The sequence below is a fragment of the Oncorhynchus masou genome, chromosome 30, assembly GCF_036934945.1.
Source record: "Oncorhynchus masou masou isolate Uvic2021 chromosome 30, UVic_Omas_1.1, whole genome shotgun sequence".
In the NCBI taxonomy this organism is placed as follows: Eukaryota; Metazoa; Chordata; class Actinopteri; order Salmoniformes; family Salmonidae; genus Oncorhynchus; species Oncorhynchus masou.
The window spans coordinates 30,635,726-30,660,022 of record NC_088241.1 but is presented as its reverse complement, the minus strand read 5'-3'; the positions used below and the strand labels follow the sequence as shown (position 1 = coordinate 30,660,022).

The 24,297-nt window shown below is 47.6% G+C and overlaps 1 protein-coding gene and 1 pseudogene across 1 annotated transcript in view; one reads left to right on the top strand and one right to left on the bottom strand.

Annotated features, from left to right (window-relative positions):
* LOC135522516 (transcription factor HIVEP3-like) overlaps positions 1 to 24,297 on the top strand; it is a 70,274-nt gene that overhangs the window by 39,555 nt on the left and 6,422 nt on the right. Inside the window, exons 2-4 of the mRNA XM_064948844.1 lie at positions 8,516 to 13,249; positions 13,538 to 13,677; positions 21,866 to 22,041. Of these exons, the coding sequence (XP_064804916.1) occupies positions 8,942 to 13,249; positions 13,538 to 13,677; positions 21,866 to 22,041 (4,624 nt within the window). The 5' untranslated portion in view covers positions 8,516 to 8,941. The remainder of the gene's footprint in view (positions 1 to 8,515; positions 13,250 to 13,537; positions 13,678 to 21,865; positions 22,042 to 24,297) is intronic.
* LOC135523239 (5.8S ribosomal RNA) lies at positions 3,998 to 4,149 on the bottom strand (annotated as a pseudogene).

The following is a 24,297-nucleotide window of genomic DNA, read 5'->3' as shown; positions in this document are numbered from 1 at the left end:
AGTATGCCCTGCACTGCCCGTGGCCGACTCCACAGGAGCCGGGGCGCCCCTCGTGAGGTCTTTGTCAAGCTGGAGGTTTTAGTAGGAACCGCACAACCGAGCCAACAACAGTTTGAGAAACAAGCGTGTCTCTGGCGCCTGGTGCGTAGCAGGGTGTCCCCCTACCACAGGCATTGCTTCCTGGGGGTGCCACTGCCCGCATTGGAACACCAATATATGGGTCAGACAGGTCGGCTGGGTCTCGCTCAGACGGGGCTCAGCTGGAGCGTATCGGAGAAACGGGGTAAACCATCTCCGAAAGGGGCTCCACCAATAGAGCCAAATCCACGTGGGACGGGAGGAACCATCCTGCCGACGGGGGACCTCCCAGGTGGATAACGGATGCCAATTGTTCAGAAGGAATGAAACTGGCTGGACAACAGAGAGGACCCATGCATGCAAGGTGAACGTTGGGATAGAGCAGCTGCCAAGGACAGAGCTCAATATCCTCCCGCAACCAAGCTGGGAACTGGGCTCAAGAACAAACAACAACCAAACGGTCGCCGAAGGGAGGGATCACCTTCGGAGCGTTAAAACCGTGGTCCAAAACCCTCGAAATAGCCCATTTCTACATCTTCTATGACAGTCCATCAGACCACTATGAGGTCTACCTGTGTCGATTCTAAGCTTCCTGGAGCAACCGGAAGTGGTTAAATTCACCCAAAAGGTATTTGGATGTACATCACCAGCAAAGGTGAAAATGACTCTGCATTCAACCCTGTGTAGATCAGTCAATTCTCAACGTAAAGACTTAAAACTCAGGATTCTGTAAGTGTCTATGTCAATCAAGACGTGTGTACTAATAGCTTCCTGTGCCAACCGGAAGTGCCATAATTGGTGTCTCGGGGGCTGTTTGGAAGGGTTAAAAAATTCAGATCTGTCCAAAGCTTTGTTCGAGCTAAAAAATAACCGTCAGACATAGAGTTCCGAAACTTTAGAATCCTGTTCTAGACCTCAGGTCGATAGTGCATGGTGAGTTACGGCGCTCTAGAAGGTTCTCGGACCGAGAAACAGCCTCGTACATTTGCAATGACTTCAATTCATTTTGACCATTACGAAAATGGCGACATTTAGAAATGTCCCAGAGTCACAAGACTAGGTGCATTGTGAACCGTCTCGTCTCGAACCCAACGTTTCTGTCCGATAGCTCATTCAAGGACCCCATAGCAAGGCATGGAAAAAAGTGGATTTTCAGCACCAATTAGGGTTTTACTTGGACACCAAATGACCTATCGAGCCGAAACTTGGGATTCGGGGTCGCCTAAGCTAGGCCTACACATAACACAAGAAATGGACCCGCAGCTAGAACGTAACTACGTGTTTTATGTTTTTTTTATGGTTTGAACCGAAGGCGTTGTGAATTTTGCGCCAGCTCTGAAGTATGTGATACTTGGCTCCTAAACGAGTTGGGTAAAGTGGGTTTGGTGTCAGTTTGTATCAGTTTGGTGTCAGAATGATATCAAATTGACTGATGGACGGTGACTTGCAGGTGACTCTTGTCCATTTGCAATATGTTTAAGCGGTGAGGTACCATCACCAAAAGTGACATTCTGAAATCAACCCTAACGAGCGATGGAGAGGTACCAGAATCACTGCCCAGCCATCCCGAGTTCATCGGGCCAGTCAATTTGGCATTCCTGCACGATTTTTATGGCATGACAAATTCGTGATGGTGAATGCCCAGTTAACCGTATTGCAAATGCACAGTGACTTTGCAAGAGTGAGAAAACATAAACAAATGGACATGATGAAATCAACACCACGAGTGATTGAAAGGAACAACAATCACTGCCCGGCCATCCCGAGTTCATCAGGCCAGTCAATTTTGCATTTCTGCAGGATTTTTGAGCATGTCAAATTTCTTATGACATTTGGCCCCCACAAAACATATGCCTTATGCACAAGTAAAAAAAAAATAAAAAAATATGATAATAAAATATGACTAAAGTATGTTGATACAGTTCTTATACGTGTGTAATTGACACAAAATTCGAAAGAATTTCGAAAAACGGTCCAGAAAGCACTTTTTAGGGGTGTGTGAAGTTTTTTATGAAATTTTGCAATTATTGACTTTTGACTTCTGACTTCCTATGAAATCATATTGCAAATGGAGAAAACACATGCAATAATGCGCAAGTAAAAAAAAAAAATTATGATAATAAAATTGGACAAAAGTATATTCATACAGTTCTTACACATGTGTAATTGACACAAAATTCTAAAGAATTTTGAAAAACGGTCCAGAAAGCACTTTTTTAAGGGGTGATAAGTTTTTGACAAAAAATTCATTTTTTCAAAATTTGGCTTTTGGATGTTGACTTGGGGTCAATTTCCTATATGAAAAACCAAGGTGGAGCGCACACGCCACCTGTTGGATTTTTGAAGTGTTACAACTGGCAATTGCCATATGGCATTTGCAAAACATTTTGCATGGATCAATGCCGATTTGGGTGGTATTGTCCATCGTGTACATGGTTTGTACTATACCAATGGTTTCCCATTCATTTTTGTCCATTTCAGGGGGGAATTCCCTTACCTACATTGTTCTAACATGCCAGAGGCTGTTCACCTTGGAGATCCCCCCCCGAATGGCTTCGCCCATCTCTTAGGACCAACTGATCCATGTTCAACTGCTGTTCACATGAAACCCTTCTCCACTTCGGCCTTCAAAGTTCTCATTTGAATATTTGCTACTACCACCAAGATCTGCACCCGCGGGGGCTTCACGCGGGCCCGTGCCCTAGGCTTCCGTGCTCACCGCAGCAGCCCTCCTATTTGTCGCGGTGTAGCCCTCGAGGCTCCCGTGGCCGGCGACGGCCGGGTATGGGTCCGACGCTCCAGCGCCATCCATTTTCAGGGCTAGTTGTTTTGGCAGGTGAGCTGTTACACACTCCTTAGTGGATTCCGACTTCCATGGCCACAGTCCTGCTGTCTATATCGACCAACACATTTTCCGGGGTCTGATGATCATCGGCATCTGGCGCCTTAACCCGGCATTTGGTACATCCCCCAGCGCCAGTTCTGCTTACAAAAGTGGCCCACTAAGCGGCTCACCTTCCACGGTCGGCTCCAAGCCAGCGAGCCGGGCTTCTTCCCCATTTAAAGTTTGAGAATAGGTTGAGATCGTTTCGGCCCCAGACATCTAATCAATCGCTTTACCAGATAAAACTGCGAGACTTCGAGTGCCAGGGAAACTTCGGAGGGAACCAGCTACTACATTGATTGATTAGTCTTTCACCCCTATACCCAGGTCGGATGACCGATTTGCATGTCAGGACTGCTACGGACCTCCACCAGAATTTCCTCTGGCTTTGACCTGCCCAGGCATAGTTCACTATCTTTCAGGTCCTTTCGCACGCGCTCACGCTCCACCTCCCTGACGTAGCGGGTGAGACGGGTTCCCCACAGGGCCGGGATCCCACATCAGCCGGCGCGCACCGACCCACACTTTCATTGCGCCACGGGTGTGTTCAGAGAAAGCGCTCTAACTTGCGGGTTAGACGATATCGCCACTGACCCCTGGCGCCAGTTTACGTGAGCCGATCCCCGTCCTGGTGACGCAATGCGGTCGGGTGCACACTGAGGACAGTCTGACCCAGTTGACAGCCGGGGCCAGGGGACCCTGTCCCCCCCCCGCAGGGGGACATGATGCGGCCCGGGAAGCAGCGAGTACGGATTAGGGGCGCTGTAAAGAGCATGGACGAAACCGGTAGCCACATTTGCCCACAGCCCTTTCCTCCACTTAGTAGTATGTTTAAATTCAAGGGGTTGTCTCGTCTGATCTGAGGTCAAAGTGAATGGAATGTGGCTGGGCGCCCGGGCTCACCTTTTCAATCCGGTTCAGGCCGGCGGTCAGAGCTCAGCGGCCCGAACCTAACCCTGAGCGCTACCCTGAGAACCGGTGGCGGCCTGCGACTGCCCCAGCCGCAGAAACACGGGGGTTCCGGGGATGTCAAAGCAACCCTCAGACAAGCGTAGCACCTTGCGGAACCTTGGGCCGCAAGGTGCGTTCAGTGTTGATGATCAATGTGTCCTGCAATTCACTTTAGTTCTCGCAGCTAGCTGCGTACTTCATCAACACACGAGCCGAGTGATCCACCGTGATCCATCCACGAGCCGAGTGATCCACAAGTCGTACTCGTTAGTTTTTTTGTTTTGCGCAGAGACTAGTGGCTAGGGTGGATTGGGGAGTTTGCCCTCATTTCCCAAGCCCGCCCTTCACCAGAGTGAGAGGTCACAGTTCTTGGAGCAAAAAGGTTTGAGGTTGAATGAAAAGCAACCGCGTGCGTAGCCACCGCTGCGACGGACTGGGAGACATTAAACCCTCGCCTGCACCGGGGTGCAGAGTGGTTGGCTAGGTTCCCTGAACCGTTCCAGGGTCCTTGGTGAAACCCAAGCAGCTTAATGTTGGAGACCAAGGCGGGAAGACCCGCTTCAACGGCAATCCCCTTCGGATGCGGCTGACGCACCTGCCCACGGGGAAAGGGGGGGTGGAGCCGGCCGGGCGTAACCCAGGTGACATGGAGATGCGGGGAACCAGGCTGGGGCCGATGCCACCCTCCCGGCCAAGAACCCCACCCCGAGGGAAGGGAGAGGCGGGAGGCGTGAGCCCCCTACCCAACCCACAGCAGAGTTGTTTTTTGGAGCACAGCCCCTCGCCCGCGGCTGGCAACCCATTAATGATCCTTCTGCAGGTTCACCTACAAAAACCTTGTTACAACTTTTACTTCCTCTAGATAGTCAAGTTTGAGCGTCTTCTCGGCGCTCCGTCAGGGCCGTGACCGACCTCCGCAGGGCCGATCAGAGGACCTCACTAAGCCATCCAATCGGTAGTAGCGACGGGCGGTGTGTGTACAAAGGCCAGGGACTTAATCAACACGAGCTTATGATCCGCTCTTACTGGGAATTCCTTGTTCATGGGAAATAATTGCATTCCCCAATCCCTATCATGAGTGGGGTTCAGTGGGTTACCCACGCCTCTCCGTGAGGGGTAGACACAAGCGGAGCCGCAGACATCACAGACCTGTTATTGCTCAATCTCGTGTGGCTGAAAGCCACTTGTCCCTCTAAGAAGTTGGACACCGACCGCTCGGGGCCGCATGACCAGTTAGCATGCCGGAGTCTTGTTCATTATCAGCGTTCAACACCATAGTTCCCACGAAGCTCAACACTAAGCTAAAGACTCTGGGACTAAACACCTCCCTCTGCAACTGGATCCTGGACTTCCAGACAGGCCGCCCCCAGTTGGTAAAAGTAGGCAGGAACACGTCTGCCACGCTGAGCTTTAACACTGGGGCCCCTCAGGGGTTTGTACTTTGTTTCTTCCTGTATTCCCTGTTCACCCACGACTGCGTGGCCAAACACGACTCCAATACCATTATTAAGTTTGCTGAAGACACAACAGTCGTAGGCCTGATCACCGACAACAATGAGACAACCTATAAGGAAGAGGTCAGAGAACAGGCAGTGTGGTGCCAGGACAACAACCTCTCCCTCAATGTGAGCAAGCCAAAGGAGCTGATCGTGGACCACAGGAAAAGGCGGGCCGAACAGGCCCCCATTAACATCGACTGGGCTGTAGTGGAGCGGGTGGAGAGTTTCAAGTTCCTTGGCGTCCAAACATAACAAGACAGTTGTGAAGAGGGCACCTCAAAACCTTTCCCCCCTCAGGAAACTGAAAAGATTTGGCATGGATCCCCAGATCCTCAAAAGGTTCTACAGCTGCACCATCTGTGTGTGCGTCCTCGCACACTATTGAACGAGGTGATTGATTGTCAGACAGCTCCATATGCATTGCTAATCTACTGACAAATTTTCAAAGCTAATCAGTAGCTTACGTCAGCTAGCTGCCTAGGCAATTTTTTGTTGTTGTATAACTCCAGGATTTTTGGAGTCAACTCTGACTCTTGTGGTCAAGGAGTCGACTCCACTACTATTCATTAGTGTGTGTGTGTGTGTGTGTGTACACATGCTTGAGTGTGTACACATGCTTGAGTGTGTACACATGCTTGAGTGTGTACACATGCTTGAGTGTGTGTATATGTCTGTATGTGTGTGTGCACGTACGTACTGTATGCATACTTGTTTAAATGTGTGTGCTTGCATGAGAGATGATGATGTGCTTGCTCACTCTAGTAGGCTTTCCCCTTGTTGTCCTGGCAAAGCCCTAATGTGTGTTTCCCTGCTCTGAGCTGAAGTCTAGACTTCACTGCCATGCATAATTCAGATGGTGCTCTCCCCCACCCTAAAACCGCCTAATCATTCTGTTTAAAGGTTGCATCAATACTATGCCAGAGATTATTAAGCCTTACACTGTGATGGCCAACGTGTGCTCAGTTCAAACAACACAAGTAGGAAGGGGGAAGACACTTTCCTTTCTTCTTTTTTTTTCTCTCTCTCAATATTTCAAAATACAATATGTATCGCCCTTCTATGCACTCTGCCTTCATAGTGGGGTCTTTTTTCTCCCCATTCATCTTCCCACTCTTTACCTGTCTTTTCCTGTCTCTCCCACTCATGCCTTTTTTATTTCTCAGTCTCACACTCCTGTAGTATTCTCACACTCAATTTTCCTTCTTGGGAATTGTGTGTGAAGAGACCACATTGGTACATGACCTAGCTACAGTATAAAACAATCCCTTTTCTAACTATTCTAGCTGATTCCCAAGGCTTAACACCACGATGTAGCTGGACAGCTCAGAACATTTTCTTGTCTACCTCTCTTACTGTGAGGCATTTGAGTTCATTTTAATGCCGTCACACTACTGTTGATGGTACTCTGCTGTAAACAAAGTTAACTTCTGTTTGACGAAACAGACAAAATGGATGATCATCATATGTGGGGGAACGTGGAAATGGAGCTGATAATCTGTCATTCACTTCCAAAAAGGAAGAGTGTTTCTGTTTTATTTTACAATGTAATGAACCCAGACTGTGCTGTGTTTTTCAGGAACATATGGAGAAAGAGAGAAACCCGGGCTCATTAAAAAAACCTGTCACCGCTGCCCAAGCTGGAGTCTGTCAGACTAGTCTTCTGCTAGGCCTGTTTAGCCAGCCGCTGGAACACTGAATAACTCCACACAGCCTCTCAGAGTTATCTCTCTCTCACACACTCACTCACCCTGTCAACTTGTCAGCCTCTGCCACTGCTTTTGCCTTACCCAGAGAATTATGATTTACTCCCGATTGATTTAAAATAAAACTTGTTGAAGTATTATATAAGATGTTATCATACTTTTATTGATTGTTATACTTATGCACCTGATTACCTAATAGTGTGGCCTATTATGAACATCAGAGATATGGAGGGATATCTTTTATATCCTGTTGCAGCAGGGAGGAGAACACAGTTTACAATGCAAGATCACTATGCACATGAGCAGAGAGAATAAGAGAGTAAGCTATCCTGAGAAGTGTGTGTTGATGGCTCTGCTCTGATGATGGATGTCAGTGGATGGGCCTCAGCTCGGACTGTCAGCAGTTGGCTACGCAGCTCAGTGACATTTGCTCCCAGAATGTGTTTTGATTGGCTGCGGTACAATATTTCTGTGTGTGGAGTTGAGACCTGGGTTTCTCCTAATGTGGGAAATATAACAGCAGATATGTCTTGATAAAAGAGGGGAGCACTTCCTCATCTTCCTGCAGTCTTTTTTCTCTCTCTTCAGCTACTTCACCCATTGCTGTCAACTCATTTTTACTCATTACAAGAAGATAGCCCCCCTTTCCCTAGCTTTAGAACAAGATCAAATAAGCTCAGGCTGAATTTAAAATGTTTGTTTAGACTTGGTGCCATGACATTGTCACACTTTTACCCCCTCTGTTGGCGCTGCTGCCCTGGATGTTGACCTTGCTTGGCCATCTCAGAGCAGTGGTGTCTCGTGCAGACTGTGCTCTAGCCAGATGGTTTGGAGTCAGAGGTAGATACACAGTGGTGTGGTAGATATTTAGACTTTTTCTCTCTCACTGTGTCTGATCTCTTTTTGGAACTAGGAGGTTTTATGTTGGGTATTGCACATTAGTGCATTGAGACCATCCGAGCACATTTCTGCATACCGAACCAATAATTACAGGGTAGAGGTACACTGAAATAGACATGTTCTGTATGTGGTAGAGACCCTTCAGCATACAAGTAGGGCAAGAAAAGATCAGAGCAATAACAGTACTACCGCAATTACCTCGCTAATGTCATCATTAGAATGCTTCCCCCACTCATCAGGCCAAGGAAATGTGGCCTTATTTGTCAGGGTATGATATGTGGCAGTAATATCAACGTGAGAGTCAGTGTTTGGTCACAGGGCTTTGACTAGGCCTTAACCCCATGACAAACAGTCTGTTTTTGGTGTCTGTAGGGACTGGACACCTAGCCATTGATAGTGTCACGAGTCATAACCAATAATGATTAAACAAATGCCTAGGTGTATTTTGTCAGGTCTGCCTAAGCTCTGTGACTCACTTCTGCTTATTTCTGTTTCTGCAGATCCAGAGAGGTGCTTGGATTGACCAGTGACGGCCTAAGAGGAACAAGAGAAGACCCAGAGGTTTCTACTCAGCAGAACCGCAGTGTCAGAACGGTCCAGCAGTATGCCAAGCCAAACCCTCATCTAGCTCCCAGTCCACGGTGAAGACCTGTCACAATGGCTCAGGCCGGATGGGAACAGGATTTCTCCGTGATGAGAGAGGATCTATGTTTACCTACATCCTCTATGCTGCTCTGGGGCACATTTTAATTATGTCTTATTTGATCCTCTTGAATGACTTTTGGCCTGCTCATAAAAAAGGTACTCCATTAGATGTTCCCTTGTTCCAGGCATCTCTGCGGCACTGTGGCTAGCCTCATGAGGCTGTGTGGCACACTGCTCCCAGGCGCATTCCCTGTGTGTCTGTAAGGCCTCCTCCCCACTCTATGGAGGCGGAGCACAGCCATCCTGCTGATGGTGAGCGATCCGGAAGGAAACAGCAGCCTCTGTCTGCTGAGGCCGCTGAGTCCCCCACAGGGTCCGGTCCACCTCAGCCACAGCAGCCGCCATCCAACCCCTGCCCTGTCCACGTTGGCCAGGGACGCCTCCACCACCGCAAGCCCAAGCGTAGCGACCTGCTTCTCAGGCTTCAGCATCAACACAAGACCCAAGCAGCAGCATGGCAGCTCTCAACAGACACCCCAGGTCCTTCAGGAGGCAGCATCTCCTCCCCCTCCCCCTCCACCTCATCCCTACAATCCTCCTCTACCCAAGGCCACAAAACTCAGTGGGTCCAGTCCCAGCCCAGTCAGGAAGCCACAGAGAACAGCCCGTCTAAAAGAGGTGAGAGGAAGCCCCAGAAACCAGGGAAGTATGTGTGCACTTACTGCGGCCGTCCATGTGCCAAACCCAGCGTTCTCCAGAAACACATCCGCTCTCACACAGGGGAGAGGCCTTACCCCTGCGTCCCCTGTGGCTTCTCCTTCAAGACCAAGAGTAACCTGTACAAGCACCGCAAGTCCCACGCCCACCGAATCAAGGCAGGCCTGGCGTCCAGCCAGGATGAGCTGAGCCTGAGTGGACCTGCGATGTGCGCCCTGGGAGAGGATCCCGAGGAGCCTACAGAGGGGGAGAGCACAGACTCTGAGGAGGAGTCGGGTCAGTACAGGAAGGAGAGGTTTAGCAAGCAGAAGAGTAGCAGCAGTTTGGCACTGTTAGAGCAAGAGGAGGGCCAGAGGTCTGACAACTCCCAGGCCGTGAAGCAGAGACTGGCCATGAGGCTGAGTGAGAGGAAGCGTGGCCCCATGGCCTCCCCAGAAGACCCTCCCTCCTCCTCCACCTCCTCACTGGGCCCCAGCAGTAAAGGCAGCCAAGAGTCAGGCTACTTCTCCCTTTCGAGGAGCACTGAGATGAGCCGAGCTGACTCCCAGGTGAGCCCTCCCACCGCCAAAACGTATGCCGAGATCATCTTGGGCAAGTATGGACGGATTGGAGGGCAGCGAGGTCCCCATCAGCAGCACACCCACTCTTCTTCACCAGGGATGGAGGAGAAGAGCAGCATGCCCTTTAGCATGCCCAAGACGCAGGTCATCGAGCACATCACCAAACTCATCACCATTAACGAGGCGGTAGTGGACACCAGCGAGATCGACAGCGTCAAGCCCAGGCGCTCCTCACTCTCCAGGAAGAGTAGTCTGGAGTTACCCAAGTTCTCCTGCCCCAAAGACCCCTATATGTTTGAGCCTAAGGGAGAAAGCCCAAGCCCCAGTATGGCAGGCCAATCATTCTTTCCCCATGTCCAAGACGTGGACCCATCTGGGGTCCAGAAGTCTTCCTCCTCAGTGCCTCTGCTGAGAAGCCACTCAATGCCCACCTCAGCAGGCCAGGGAAACCACTCCTCTACCTCTCCCTGGGGCTTCTGTCGTCTGAGCCACTCCGTTGATGAGCAGCAGGCCGTGGTGGCTGAGATGAGGGTGGGGGGGCAGCACCGTTTGCTGAGGCGCCAGCCCGCCATCGAGATGCCCCTCGGGGCTGAACTCAGCCTGGAGGAGGCTGGCCCCTCCTACACAGTAACAGAAAGTGGCCTAACCAGGAAGCAGCAACAGCAGCAACGCAAATGTCCAAGGCTCTATGAGTGCAAGGCCTGCGGAGTCCGCTGTAAACAAAGGGAGAGTTACGAGGCCCACAGGGGTCTTTGCACAGGCCAGCCAATAAAGGAGCTGGAGAGAGGAGAGGTGGATGGGGCGTGCCGGGATGACCGTCCCCAGATGATGCACTATCAATTCCGGGCACTGGCCATGGCAGTGAGGAAGAGGAGGAAAGAGGAGAGTCTGGAGGAGGATCCTCCTAGCCCTGGGCCTACAGCTGTTGTGACCTGCAGCCCCGCAATCACCACTGCAGTGCCAAGCCTGGTGGAGCAGAGTGAGGCCTTTTCAGGTGCTCTCTCACAGGCTGAGCAGCAGCAGCAAGACAGGAAGGGCATCTCTGTTATCCAGCACACCAGCTCCTTCGAGAAGCAGGAAAGTATGTCCATGGAGAGCCAGGAGTCTATAGGGCTCAGAGAGAGCCAGTCAACACTGCAAAAACAGCCGCAGCCAAAATCATCACCCTACATGTCCCGCCTGGTCCGCCAGCACAACATCCAAGTGCCAGAGATCCTAGTGACGGTGGAGCCTGATGCTGATATGTTGTCAGTGTCGCCCATGGCGACGGCATCCTCGTCCAAGGAGCCAGAGAGAGTGGTGGAGGAGTTCCAGTGGCCTCAGCGTAGCCAGAGTATGGCTCAGCTCCCCGCCGAGAAGCTGCCACCAAAGAAGAAGCGTCTCCGTCTAGCCGAGGCTGCTGCCCAGTCTTCCGGGGAGTCCAGCTTTGAGTCGGTATCGCTGGGGCCCCGGAGCCCCAGCCAGGAGAGCAACATTTCCCACTCACCCAGCCGATCTGCCTCCTTTGAAGACATGGGGGGGAAACCTGCTGAGCCTTCCCCCTGGGGCTCCAGCTGCACCCAGGGCTCCCACATGCTATCTGTACCCTCGGGCCCCCACCAACAATATCAACCCCAAAGAGAGATGCGGCGCTCAGCCTCGGAGCAGGCCCCTGCCAGCCCACAGCACATGGACGAGGTTGTGGAGACGAGGAGCAAATCCTTTGACTACGGGTCCCTATCGCCACAGCAGTCTGCATCAGCCTGGAGGGAGAGGAGGAAGTGCCTACTGGTGAAGCATGCCACCCTGGGCGAGCCAGACCACGAGGAAGGGGCCGTGGCCAGCCACTCGGGCAGACCAGGGAGCCCCAAGCCGAGCCCGTCCTACACCAGCCACCTTGCCCTCCACCCAGCTGAAGCCAGCACCTCGAGGCTCAGCCCGGAGGCCATAGGGATGACTCTGCAGCTGTTCCACCAGCCCCGGATACCCCCATTCTCCATGCAACCAACTGGGCATGATCGGTTCCCTCTTGGCCAGATAGCCCAGCTCCACCCTGTCACCACTGCCATCTCAGATGTCCTCTCCACCCACATCATCCACAGAACCTTCTTACACACACACCCTTCTCCTCCAACCATACAAGTCCACCCAGGGCAGCTTCACATGGCAGAATGCTTAGGCCTGCCCCTCCATCCTTTCTCAGCTCTGTTCTCCCTGCAGAACCCCACCGGGGCTGGCGAGACTGTGTACCTCCCTGTTTCCCCTGGGCTCACCATCCAAGTCCCCACACAGCCCCCCATACCCTCTACTGTGGTTCTCCCTTCCCCATCTCCTCAGTCCTTAGTCCCCCTACCCTGCCTCTATCCCCCGCCTGTCATCGCAACGTGCCTGGCGCAGCTGACGCCAGTCGTGTCACTGGTGGTTCCAGTGCGCCTCCAGACCCACATGACCACCTATGCCAGTGCCCTGTACACCACCCTATCCCAGATCTTGGCATCAGCCCGCTCCCATGAGCCCATCTGCTGCATGGCCATGGTCATCATGGGACAGCTGGAGCAGGACAAGCTGCAGAGGTCCTATCTGAAGATCCCCACCCCAGACTTCAAGAGCTACCTGCCCCTGTCTCTGCCCCTGGAGCTGGGCCCTGTGTCCAGGGAGGGCTACGGGCCACTGGGGGCTGGAGGGAGCAAACGCATGCTCTCCCCTGCAGCCAGTCTGGAGCTTAGCACAGAGGCCCAGCACCAGCAGAAACGAGTGAAGGAGGTAGAGGAGGAGGAAGAGAAGGTTGGAGAGGAAGAGGAAAATAGGGGTACTGGGGGAGAACCTGAAGCAGGGGAGGATGAAGAGAAAGAGCCGGAGAGGGCACAGATAGGAGTAGTTACTGTGAAAGTCGAGGAGGAAGAGAAGGTACGGGACCCAGAGGGGCACAGGGAAGAGCGGGAGATGCAAGGGAAGGCTGAACCTAAGAAAGAAAAGGGGAGGGAGGAGAATGCGAGCCAGGGAGTGAGTGCTTCCTTTGTACCTCAGAGTCCAGAGCGAGCCAAAGCCCCCTCGTATACCAGCCTTCACACAACCACCTCAGTCAGCTGGTGCTACTTGAACTATGTGAAGCCCAACCCGTCTGCTCAGAGGGAGTCACAAACCTCTGTTTACACCTCCTGGAGCGTCAGCATGCACAATCCCAATCTGCCAGGCCTGTCCACCAAGCTGGCCCTGTCCCTGCTGAGCTCCAAGCAGAAGCACAGCTCGGAGACATACACCATGGCCACAGCTCTAACCCCTGGAACAGGCAAGGTGGTCTCTGCCAGCAGCAGAAAGACTTACATTTCAGAGGTAAATATAACAGCAATATTCAACATCTAGGAAAACACAGCATGGGCCAATTAGACCAAAACTACCAAAACCACTGAATTAGTTTTAGTAATGAATTATATAGTATAATGCATACCCCACAATTCCACAGCTGGAAATTACCAGACACTATGCTGTTAGATTATATACTACAACCAAAACATTGAATGTTTGACATTAATTGTTGTTCCAATGTACTGTATATCATCATTGCCAACCACGATGTCAGGGTGCGTTGGTGAAGTTGCCTGTGTCTGTCTTTGAGTGTAGGTACATGCTATCCCACCCAGGACCCCCGTCGAAGTGAAGGAGCCACCACAGCAGCCTGAGAAGAAGGGGAAGAGAGAAGAGCAAGGGCCCTCCACCTCCAAACAGAGCGAACCTCTCCGCGTCCAAATCTTTGAGGGCGGGTAAGAGAAAGAGGCCACAGGAGTACTGCATATCTCTCTGATCAGCTAATGCTAGTGGATTTGTTCTATGGGCAGATAGATTTTTCTGCAAAATTCATCATGCAGATATTCAACTTTACTGACCGATAAAGGCAAAGGCAGTAGAGATGTAACAAAACAGTAGATGTGAGTCACTGTATTCAGATACGGTAGCCTTCCCAGGCAGCACAGACCTGCCACCAAATGCAGTCTCAAAATATAAATGCCACATTATGAAGGGGAAAAAGGCAGTGACAGTGGAGAATGTTTTACACTTCAGTCTCCCAGAATAACAGAGAAACAGGTGAGCTAGCCCCCAGGGACTTAATTTATACAGACAGCAGAGCCTTTCCCATTCACAGCTGGTAGAAAATGTAGATCTGAATGTGTTGAATGGGGTTGGTATTTGTGCAGTGCAGCAGACAAGCAGAAGGCATCCCTCCAGATTTTGTTTTGAGATTCTCATTTGTATCTGTTTACCTTCCTCTCAATGACACGAGAGCAACTGAAGTTTAGCTGCTGTACTGTACATACATGTGTAGGAAAGAAGTCACTAAGTATATTGAGTAAAGGCAGTATTTGGGTGTAGGGATTGAACAAGGCTAATTGCTGCGAGTTGTGGGTGTCAGTCTTCCCACTGCAGTATCTGCTCTCACTGTTGCCTCTGAGCTTACCTAATGCTGTCTGTGGTCTAATTATTGACACTATTTTAGGATATTAATAATGATTTCTCGTAAAATTGTTAATTATGCATTGATTTATTATAACATTTGTGAAGAATGATAGTTCCAGCTAAAATAATATACAGGAGTAGAGCTTTCCATAAATAATTGTAAGTCGCTCTGGATAAGAGCATCTGCTAAATGACTTAAATGTAAATGTAAATAAATCACCATATATAATTTTCTAATTTAGAGAGCTTGCTTTGTCATAATTATCAAATCTGAAAAATTATATATAGTTGGCTCTGAACACATCTACATTACTGTGGATGCTACCATGATTATGGATAATCATGAATAATGATGAGTGATAAAGTTAGAGGCATACAGTAAATATCATGCCCCCCCCCCCAAAAAAAATACTAACCTCCCTTGTTATTGGTAATGGTGAGAGGTTAGCATGTTTTTCGGGGCATGATCACAGTTTTCCACTAATGGAATATAAAAGGAAGGTATCTGTTAAATATAATGAAAATAAGTTATTGTGTTTAATACATGCAGATATTATAAATCAGGGTTCCCCAACTGGCAGTTGTTTTACTTGGTTCCCCAATGAAACCTTTTTATTTTCTTTTGGGGGGGGATGAAAGACTGTAAATCACAAGGGAGTCAGCTTCAGGTGAATTTAATTTTGGTAATCTGTTCCCAAGTATTCCCACGGATGATGGATTGGTAGGCTGTTTGGCTGGATTTAGGACCGTGAGGACACCACCAAGTGAGCAAACAGGCTGTGTGAAGGCAAAGCTTCTGGAAGGCTGGCTGGACCAGCACAGGAGAGTTGAACATAGTGGTGCACGACTCCAGGTTTTTTGGAGAGGACTTCGACTCCTGTGATTGGAGTCGACTCTTGCTCAGCTCCCAGAACACGCTGAAACGGATGCGCACACACATACACCTCATTGTTGCAGAGTCCTACTAGGAAGACTACATTTGCATTCTAGAGGACTGACATGAGCATGTTGCTGCCATTTGCCTATGAAAAGGTTTTTCTGTTTGAATATAGAAGGTGATGTGTAGGAACTTGAATATTTCAGTGATATTTCTGCTGTGTTCAGCATTGACCGATCCCATGGGATGATGCGATGCACTCTATGCTGATAAGGCTTTTCTTTGCCATATTCTAGCCCTATTCGGACAGCTAATACTAGATATGTTGGTTTTGTAATTATTGTCCAAGCATGTGCCTTATTCCAGAGGAATTCACACAGGATTCGTTTTTCAAAACTGCCCCATGTAAGCCTGTATGGAAGCCTGCAGATATTTCAACGTCATGTCCAGACAATAATAGGCTACACTGATACCTCGTGCTTGGCTTCCAAATGTATAGGTCTCCCCATAATATTTAAATGAATGAATTGTGATCATAATCATTATTTTAGCAATCCATCCATGGTAGACGTCCTTCCTAATAGCAATCCCCCCCATCCTGCTGATTTCAGCTGCTGAACCATATTTGCACTTGACCGTGTTTATGGATGAGAAAGTGAACTTGCTATTTCCAAAAGGTTTAGCGGGGATCCTGCTTTGTGATCTATTTCCTAGGACAGGGCTCTCCAACCCTGTTTGTGACATCAACAGCCAGCCAGGGTTTCGTTCCTAAAGCCTACATATTTTGATTACCTGCACGCTTCTCACTGTCTGCCTGGTGGCCGACATGCCTAACTATGCCTGGCTGTGCCATTTCTCTCTCTCTCTCTTCTCTCTCTCGCTATCTCGCTCTCTTCTGTGAAAGATGCATGTTGTTCTCGAAGTAGACTACAAAAAATGGTGTCCTTCCTTGCAGAAATACTGAATCTTCGGAGTCTTTTCCTAGCGGAATCTAAGCTTGAAACCCAGAAATGGGAGTCGATGGACAAGGAGTCGTCTCCCCACCACTAGCTGAACATTGGCAGCAGCTGTCGGTGTGTACAGTGCCTTCGGGAAGTATTCAGACCCTTTGACTTTTTCCACATTTTTGTTAGGTTACATCCTTATTCTAAAATAAATTCCCCCTCATCAATCTACAGACAATACCCCATAATGACTAAGCCAAAACAGGTTTTTATAAATGTTAGCTAATTTATAAAAAATTCAAAAACTAAATATCACATTTACATAGGTATTCAGACCCTTTACTCAGTACTTTGTTGAAGCACCTTTGGCAGCAATTACAGCCTTGAGTCTTCTTGGGTATGATGCTAAAAGATTGGCACACCTTTATTTGGGGAGTTTCTCCCATTCTTCTCTGCAGATTCTCTCAAGCTCTCTGGTTGGATGGGGAGCATTGCTTCACAGATATTTTCAGGTCTATCCAGAGATGTTAGATCGGGTTCAAGTTCGGGCTCGAGCTGGGCCATGCAGGGACATTGAGACTTGTCCCAAAGCCACTCCTGCATTGGCTTGGCTGTGTGCTTAGGGTTGTTTTCCTGTTGGAAGGTGAACTTTCAACCCAGTCTGAGGTCCTGAGCGCTCTGGAGCAGGTTTTCATCAAGGATCTATCTGTACTTTGCTCCATTCATCTTTGCCTCGATCCTGACTAGTCTCCCAGTCCCTGCCTCTGAAAACACCCCCACAGCATGATGCTGTCACTACCAATCTTCACCGTAGAGATGTGCCAGGTTTCGCTTGGCACTCAGGCCAAAACGTTCAATATTGGTTTCATCAGACCAGAGAATCTTGTTTTTCATTATCTGAGAGTTTTAGGTGCCTTTTGGCAAACTCCAAGCAGGCTGTCATGTTCCTTTTACTGAGGAGTAGCTTCCGTCTGGCCACTCTGGCCTGATTTGGTGGGGTGCTGCAGAGATGGTTGTCCTTCTGGAAGGTTCTCCCATCTCCACAGAGGAACTCTAGACATATGTCAAAGTGACCATTGGGTTCTTGGTCACCTCCCTGACCAAGGTCCTTCTCCCCTGATTGCTCAGTTTAGCCGGGCAGTCGGCTCTAGGAAGATTATTTTTGGTTCTAAACTTTTTCCATTTAAGAATGATAGAGTCCACTGTGTTCTTGTACCTTCAATGCTGCAGACAATTTTTGGTACCCTTTCCAAGATCTGAAGAATTGTAAAAGCAAGCAGAGCAGAAACAGGCTAATATTTTGTTGACTCATGTAGCTGGCAAGGTAACTTTTGTTTAATTTAACAGAAAAAATACTACATTTGTGAATATTCCCAGTACTAAGCTAGTAGCGCTAGTGTAACTGATATTAGCCAATGTTTCATCACCGATCAACTGAGGTGAATTAATTAAATCTCTAGTAGCTAGCTCGTTTTGTCTCGTTTCAACAGAAGTACATGAACAGGGCTAGCTTTCACCAGTTGGTGTACCATTAGAGAGAGAGCTGGCAAAAAGTTGGTTAATGTTAGCTATTATTTTTTTGCCTCGATCATGCTAGACCTGGATCCAACGATGAAACCATGATTCTATTCTTGGATAATATAATTTATAAACGTACACCAAGGTATTTCTTTGTCATGCCTCATCTTACGAGAATCAGATTGTGACAGGGGTCTCAGCAGGGTCAGGCAGCCAGGGAACACCCAGTCTGTGACAGAGCTGAGATACATTTTTAGAGATGCAAGACTTTATTCTCTTTGTACAGCAACCACTGGACAAGCCAGATACTTCAAAGATTGCCTTAAAATAGTTTCAGTCTGAGAAACCTCAAGTTGATTTCAAACTATACCAAGGGTTGATATAGGCTTTTCCCAATGACACAAAACATGTAAAACAAAAATATTAGGAATACCTAGAGGAAGCTATTGATGATGATTAATGGATTCAGATATGTTTGAATGCCCAGTCATGTTCATATAATCTCAGACATAAATTACTGCAGTTTTAAGACAGTCCATAGTACTATATGCCAGTGAAACTTAATTACATACCCTCAGAAGTGTAATTCCTCTGCTGGAGGTGTAAAACTCAAAAGGGGACATATTTGCATAAGTTATGGTCTTGTGAAGGCTGGCTGTATGTTATTTTTTTACAGCATGTCTACAGATTCCCTTCTCCCTGTTTTTGTTTGCTTGGAAATGTTGATACTGGAGACTTACCCGAAGAAACCATTGCCATTAATTGGAAGGTTGGTTATCCTCCCTCAATGTACCTTGTCAGCTCGGGGGCTTGAACTTGCAACCTTCCGGTTACTAGTCCAACGCTCTAACCACTAGGCTACCCTGCCTTATGCCTTGTATGTAATGTAGTACTACAAAAGGAGTCTATTGAAAACATGCCCAAGGCAGGGGAGATACCTTTTTTTGTCAATCCCTAGCTGCTGGACTGCTCAAACCTGGCCCTAGGGGTCTTCCACCTTGTGGGTTGTCACTCTGGCCTTGGCCTAACACATCCAAAAACTATCATTTATGTTTCTCTAAGATCCTAAAGCTGAGTGGGGTGTGTTGGGTTGGGGTGCTGCAGGGTGTTGGACCCAGCTATTTTGTGTGCTTGTAAAAGGAGCTCTACAGTACTATTAGGCCTATGAGATTAAGTACAGTGCCTTGCGAAAGTATATACCTTCGCAAGGCACTGTATATGGAGGATTTGCTGTTTCTTTGTGTTAATGTGTATTGTGTTGAGAAAAAGTTGCGTTATGTACTAGACTGGTGGTGGTCGGGGTTGCAGGCGGCTCGGGCTGGCTGGGCAGTCTGGCAGAAATGTTATATAGATGTCTTTAATAAAGACAATCAAGTCTTTGTATTTTTGTTAATTTGTTATGTTATTGGTTAAAGGTGCAACATTGATTTATTGCATTTCCTTTGATCTAGTTCAGTCTTATCAATGACTTAAACATTTAATAATGATCTATACCAAGCTTGAAGACTTTGTTTTCTTTTTGTTGTTCTAAATAGAGATAGCATATTGGATTCTGTAGAAATGCAGGAAATTAGCTATAGATGGACCACTGACAGATTATGTCCCCCCACATCTATAACTATCATCAGTGGTTGCTAACAATGGTTTACAATTTACAAGCCATAAAGTTTTGACCTTAAATGGATAGTTTAGTGATTTTACATATGTAAATATTTGTTTACATTGAAAGCAGTCTATGCAAAAGGAGTAACTGCAATCCACACTTTGGCTTTCTGAAACTAGCCATTGCAAAGATTTGGCAACATTAGCATTTTGAGAGACCTTTTTTTCCATGCCCAAATCTCAACAAAAAAATTACCAATTCATTGAATAACGCTATCAATTGAAGAGGTGATTTTAGCATGAAATGTGATACATGCTAAATGGGAAGATTGACTTGGAATGGGGAACAGCTGCTGCTCATCAGGAAACAACACAATGACCTAAACAGAATTTAGAAATCTGGGAGAATTTTTCTAGAAACACTGTGCTCAAATCCAATTTCCAGGTTGCACAGCAAAAAATACAATATGCTACAGCTGACTTCTCTCTCGGTTCCGTAGTGAACAGATTAACCTCAACATAGAGGGCGTAAAATAAATGCCTGAATCTAGATCCCCTACAATGGCCTACATACTGGTCTTGAGGAGAAGGGGAAAAAACTGTTGGGAGGTGCTCTTCTGCACTGTTCAACCAGTAAATGTCCAGTAAATGTGGAGGAAGACTTAAGATGTAGCAGAAGTCCAATCACAGGCTCTCTTTCCATTTTCCCTGAAAACTGGAACTAGCGTTTGTTGGGGACTCGGCAGAGGTACTTGACATGCGTTTCTACGGGTTAGTGCCGCTGTTCGTACGGGTGTCCCCTCTTAACACATCTCAGACTACAGCAAAAATATCAAACATGTCTGAACATTTTTGTGATGTCCCAGTCTTAATCTGGAGAATTTAACATCATCCATCAGGGCTCGTTGACCATCTCGCACTATGAGCAGAGGAATGCGCAAACGAGTTTCTCGTGCGTGCATATTTCACCCTTCTCTTTAAAACTTGTCTGGGACACTTAAATCTTGCAAATATTGAGGAGCACACAAACACACACACACAATGCATGTAGCACTCCAGAAACAGTGTGCCATTCATTCTACCTCTCTTCTCTGTGTTCTCAACCACGACTGCCGTCATCAGAACACAACACACATCACTACTTTCTATAAATACACGGCATGCAGGCAGCTCAGCTCTGTTTTTGTGGTTTTAATGACTTGTATGTTTCCATCCTGATCCAATTAAGTCACGTCTGTGAGAGAGGAGGGACTGGGGGGGGGGGGGGGGCTCTCTGGAGCACATTAACATTATTCAGTTGGAGAAACAGATGCTGTAACATGGCAGCCTTTTTCCTCACTGTCGCTTTTCTCATAAACTAAAGGAGCCGTAGGCGTCCTCTGTGACAGCGGAACATTGGATTTAATCTCCTAAGTCTGCATTTAGTGCAGCTGCAACTGTCTATTTGCTTTTTACACAGCCACACATACATTTTTATGGAGTAAATACATTGTCACATTTTCTCATTGGCTTGGTGACATAGTCAGTTTAGGTCATTCCACTGTTATCCTATGAGGTCATGATCAGTGTGTTTATCATATTGTATGAAGTTCAACAGGATGCAGGCTTTGTCCTGTTTCTCCTGCTGGGTGTATGCCGTGTGCCTGCACTCACAGTAGTGACTGAAAACACTGTTGCATTCCATCAATGGCATTATCACCATCCGTTGTTGCTGCTTTGAAATTCACAGTCTCCATCTAAAAGAGCTATAGGACGAGTTGTGCTTCGTTACATCTGTTTACTCTATCAGTTATGCAACTGGGAATGATTTGTCAGCTTCCTTGCAGGAACACCGTGAGTGCCCCCGATTGAAAGGCAGATGTGTGCAGCTTGAGTCTCACTCTGCTGGAAATGTGAGGCAATATTTTTAGCCATGCCACGAAATGTGTCAGTGTGCAGACACAGGCTGTACTGAGTGAATGCAATAGAATGGCACTCTGGAGACACTTTCTCACTTGAGTAAGAATGTGTTCAAAGTACTGGTGTTGCCTCATTGGAAAGCTCAATGCGAATACTGATCTTTATTCATGTTGATCTAGTATACTGTACGACAAATGCTCTATTTAAAGATGAGTGTACATCGAGTTGGGTAGTGCATAGTATTTCCGTAAGCATTAAAAACAACATATAAACTAGTCTTTTATAGAGTAGAGCTAAATGCAGAGTTGGATTTTGTATGTATTGTAGTTTTGGGGCAGTTGGCTAAAGCCAGGCTTCCCTCTCTATCGCTGCTGCTGTTGTTGGCCGAGCCAACAAAACTGAGGATAAAGGTTGGGTTCTCTGTCTACCTGCCTGCCTGCCTGCCTGCTATGGGCGTAGACAGGCTGGAGAGAGCGAACTACAGGGGGACTTAAAGGAAGCTGGGGTTTAGTGGAATCTAACCCGTTCTGATGTGAAGAGTGCCTTATGTAGAGTAGGCCCAGGGAGCTATCTTTACCTACTTTTAACTTACTATGTATTTTGTTTTAATTTCTCACTCTCTCTCCCCCCACTTCCTCTCCCCCTCTTTACCATCAGGTACAAGTCTAATGAGGAGTATGTGTATGTGCGGGGTCGCGGAAGAGGAAAGTACGTGTGCGGAGAGTGCGGGATCCGCTGTAAGAAGCCCAGCATGCTAAGGAAGCACATTCGGACACACACGGATCTCCGGCCCTACATCTGCAAACACTGCAACTTCGCCTTTAAAACCAAAGGTGAGAAAGAGAAGGTGTGACCTTTCTACAAACAGATTACCGACCATTTCGAATCCCACCGCACGTTCTCCGCTATGCAATCTGGTTTCAGAGCTGGTCATGGGTGCACCTCAGCCACGCTCAAGGTCCATAACGATATCTTAACCGCCATCGATAATAAACAATACTGTGCTGCCGTATTCATTGACCTGGCCAAGGCTGTCAATCACCACAACCTCATCAGCAGACTCGATAGCCTTGGTTTCTCAAATGATTGCCTCACCTGGTTCACCAACTACTTCTCTGATAGAGTTCAGTGCGTCAAATCGGAGGGCCTGTTGTCCGGGCCTCTGGCAGTCTCTATGGGGGTGCCACAGGGTTCAATTCTTGGGCCGACTCTCTTCTCTGTATACATCAATGATGTCGCTCTTGCTGCTGGTGAGTCTCTGATCCACCTCTACGCAGACGACACCATTCTGTATACTTCTGGCCCTTCGTTGGACACTGTGTTAACAACTCTCCAGACAAGCTTCAATGCCATACAATTCTCCTTCCGTGGCCTCCAACTGCTCTTAAATACAAGTAAAACTAAATGCATGTTTTTCAAACGATCGCTGCCTGCACCTGCCTGCTGACTTAGAATATGTGGACAACTACAAATACCTCGGTGTCTGGTTAGACTGTAAACTCTCCTTCCAGACTCACATCAAACATCTCCAATCCAAATCTAGAATTGGCTTCCTATTTCGCAACAAAGCATCCTTCACTTACGCTGCCACATACCCTCGTAAAAGTGACCATCCTACCGATCCTCGACTTTGGCGATGTCATTTACAAAATAGCCTCTAATACACTACTCAATAAATTGGATGCAGTCTATCAGAGTGCCACCCGTTTTGTCACCAAAGCCCCATATACTACCCACCACTGCGACCTGTACGCTCTCGTTGGCTGGTCCTCACTTCATACTCATCGCCAAACCCACTGGCTCCAGGTCATCTACAAGACCCTGCTAGGTAAAGTCCCCCCTTATCTCAGCTCGCTGGTCACCATAGCAGCACTCACCTGTAGCACGCGCTCCAACAGGTATATCCCTCTGGTCACCCCCAAAACCAATTCCTCCTTTGGCTGCCTCTCCTTCCAGTTCTCTGCTGCCAATGACTGGAACGAACTACAAAAATCTCTGAAACTGGAAACACTTATCTCCCTCACTAGCTTTAAGCACCAGCTGTCAGAGCAGCTCACAGATTACTGCACCTGTACATAGCCCATCTATAATTTAGCCCAAGCAACTACCTCTTCCCCTAATGTATTTATTTATTTATTTTGCTCCTTTGCACCCCATTATTTCTACTTTGCACATTCTTCCACTGCAAATCTACCATTCCAGTGTTTTACTTGCTATATTGTATTTACTTCGGCCACCATGGCATTTTTTGCCTTTACCTCCCTTATCTCACCTCATTTACTCACATTGTATATAGACTTATTTTTCTTTATCTTGGCCAGGTTGCAATTGTAAATAAGAACTTGTTCTCAACTTACCTTCCTGGTTAAATCAAGGTGAAATAAAAAAATAAAAATAAAAATAGGCCCCCAAGTCATAATACGGCATTCAGTGTCGCTCTGCTTCGTATATGGTTGAGCAGTTTCTTTAACGATTAGCTATACTCCAAGTCGATATTCACGTCAAAAGAAGGAATTCCCCTTGACCACGTCCACAAATTGGGGGAAACAAACATTCTTTCCCATTGACCCCCATTGTAAAAGAGCCAACTTCGTCAATTTACTTATTATACAGAAATAACAATACATGCCGGAAAACTGCTGTGTTGTTCAATGAACATATAACCAGGTAAAAACAACATAAGGAAATAGAGCCTGCGAGAAGAGCCATGTGGCTTCAGGCTATTCGACATGGAAAATATGGGATCCGGTTCCCAAGTAGGCTACATGTAAAGTGCATTCAGAAAGTATTCAAACCATTTGACTTTTTACACATTTTGCTACATTAGTCTTATTCTAAAAAAAAAAATTGTAGAAATTGTTGCGGATAGAAATTGTTGCGAATTTATAAAATTAAAATAAAAACTGACATCACATTTACATAAGTATTCAGACCCTTTAGTCAGTACTTGGTACTCGCACCTTTGGCAGCGATAATAGCCTTAAGTCTTCTTTGATATGACACTACAAACTTGGCAGACTTGTATTTGGGGAGTTTCTCCCATTCTTCTCTGCAGATCCTCTCAAGCTCTGTTAGGTTGGATGGGGAGC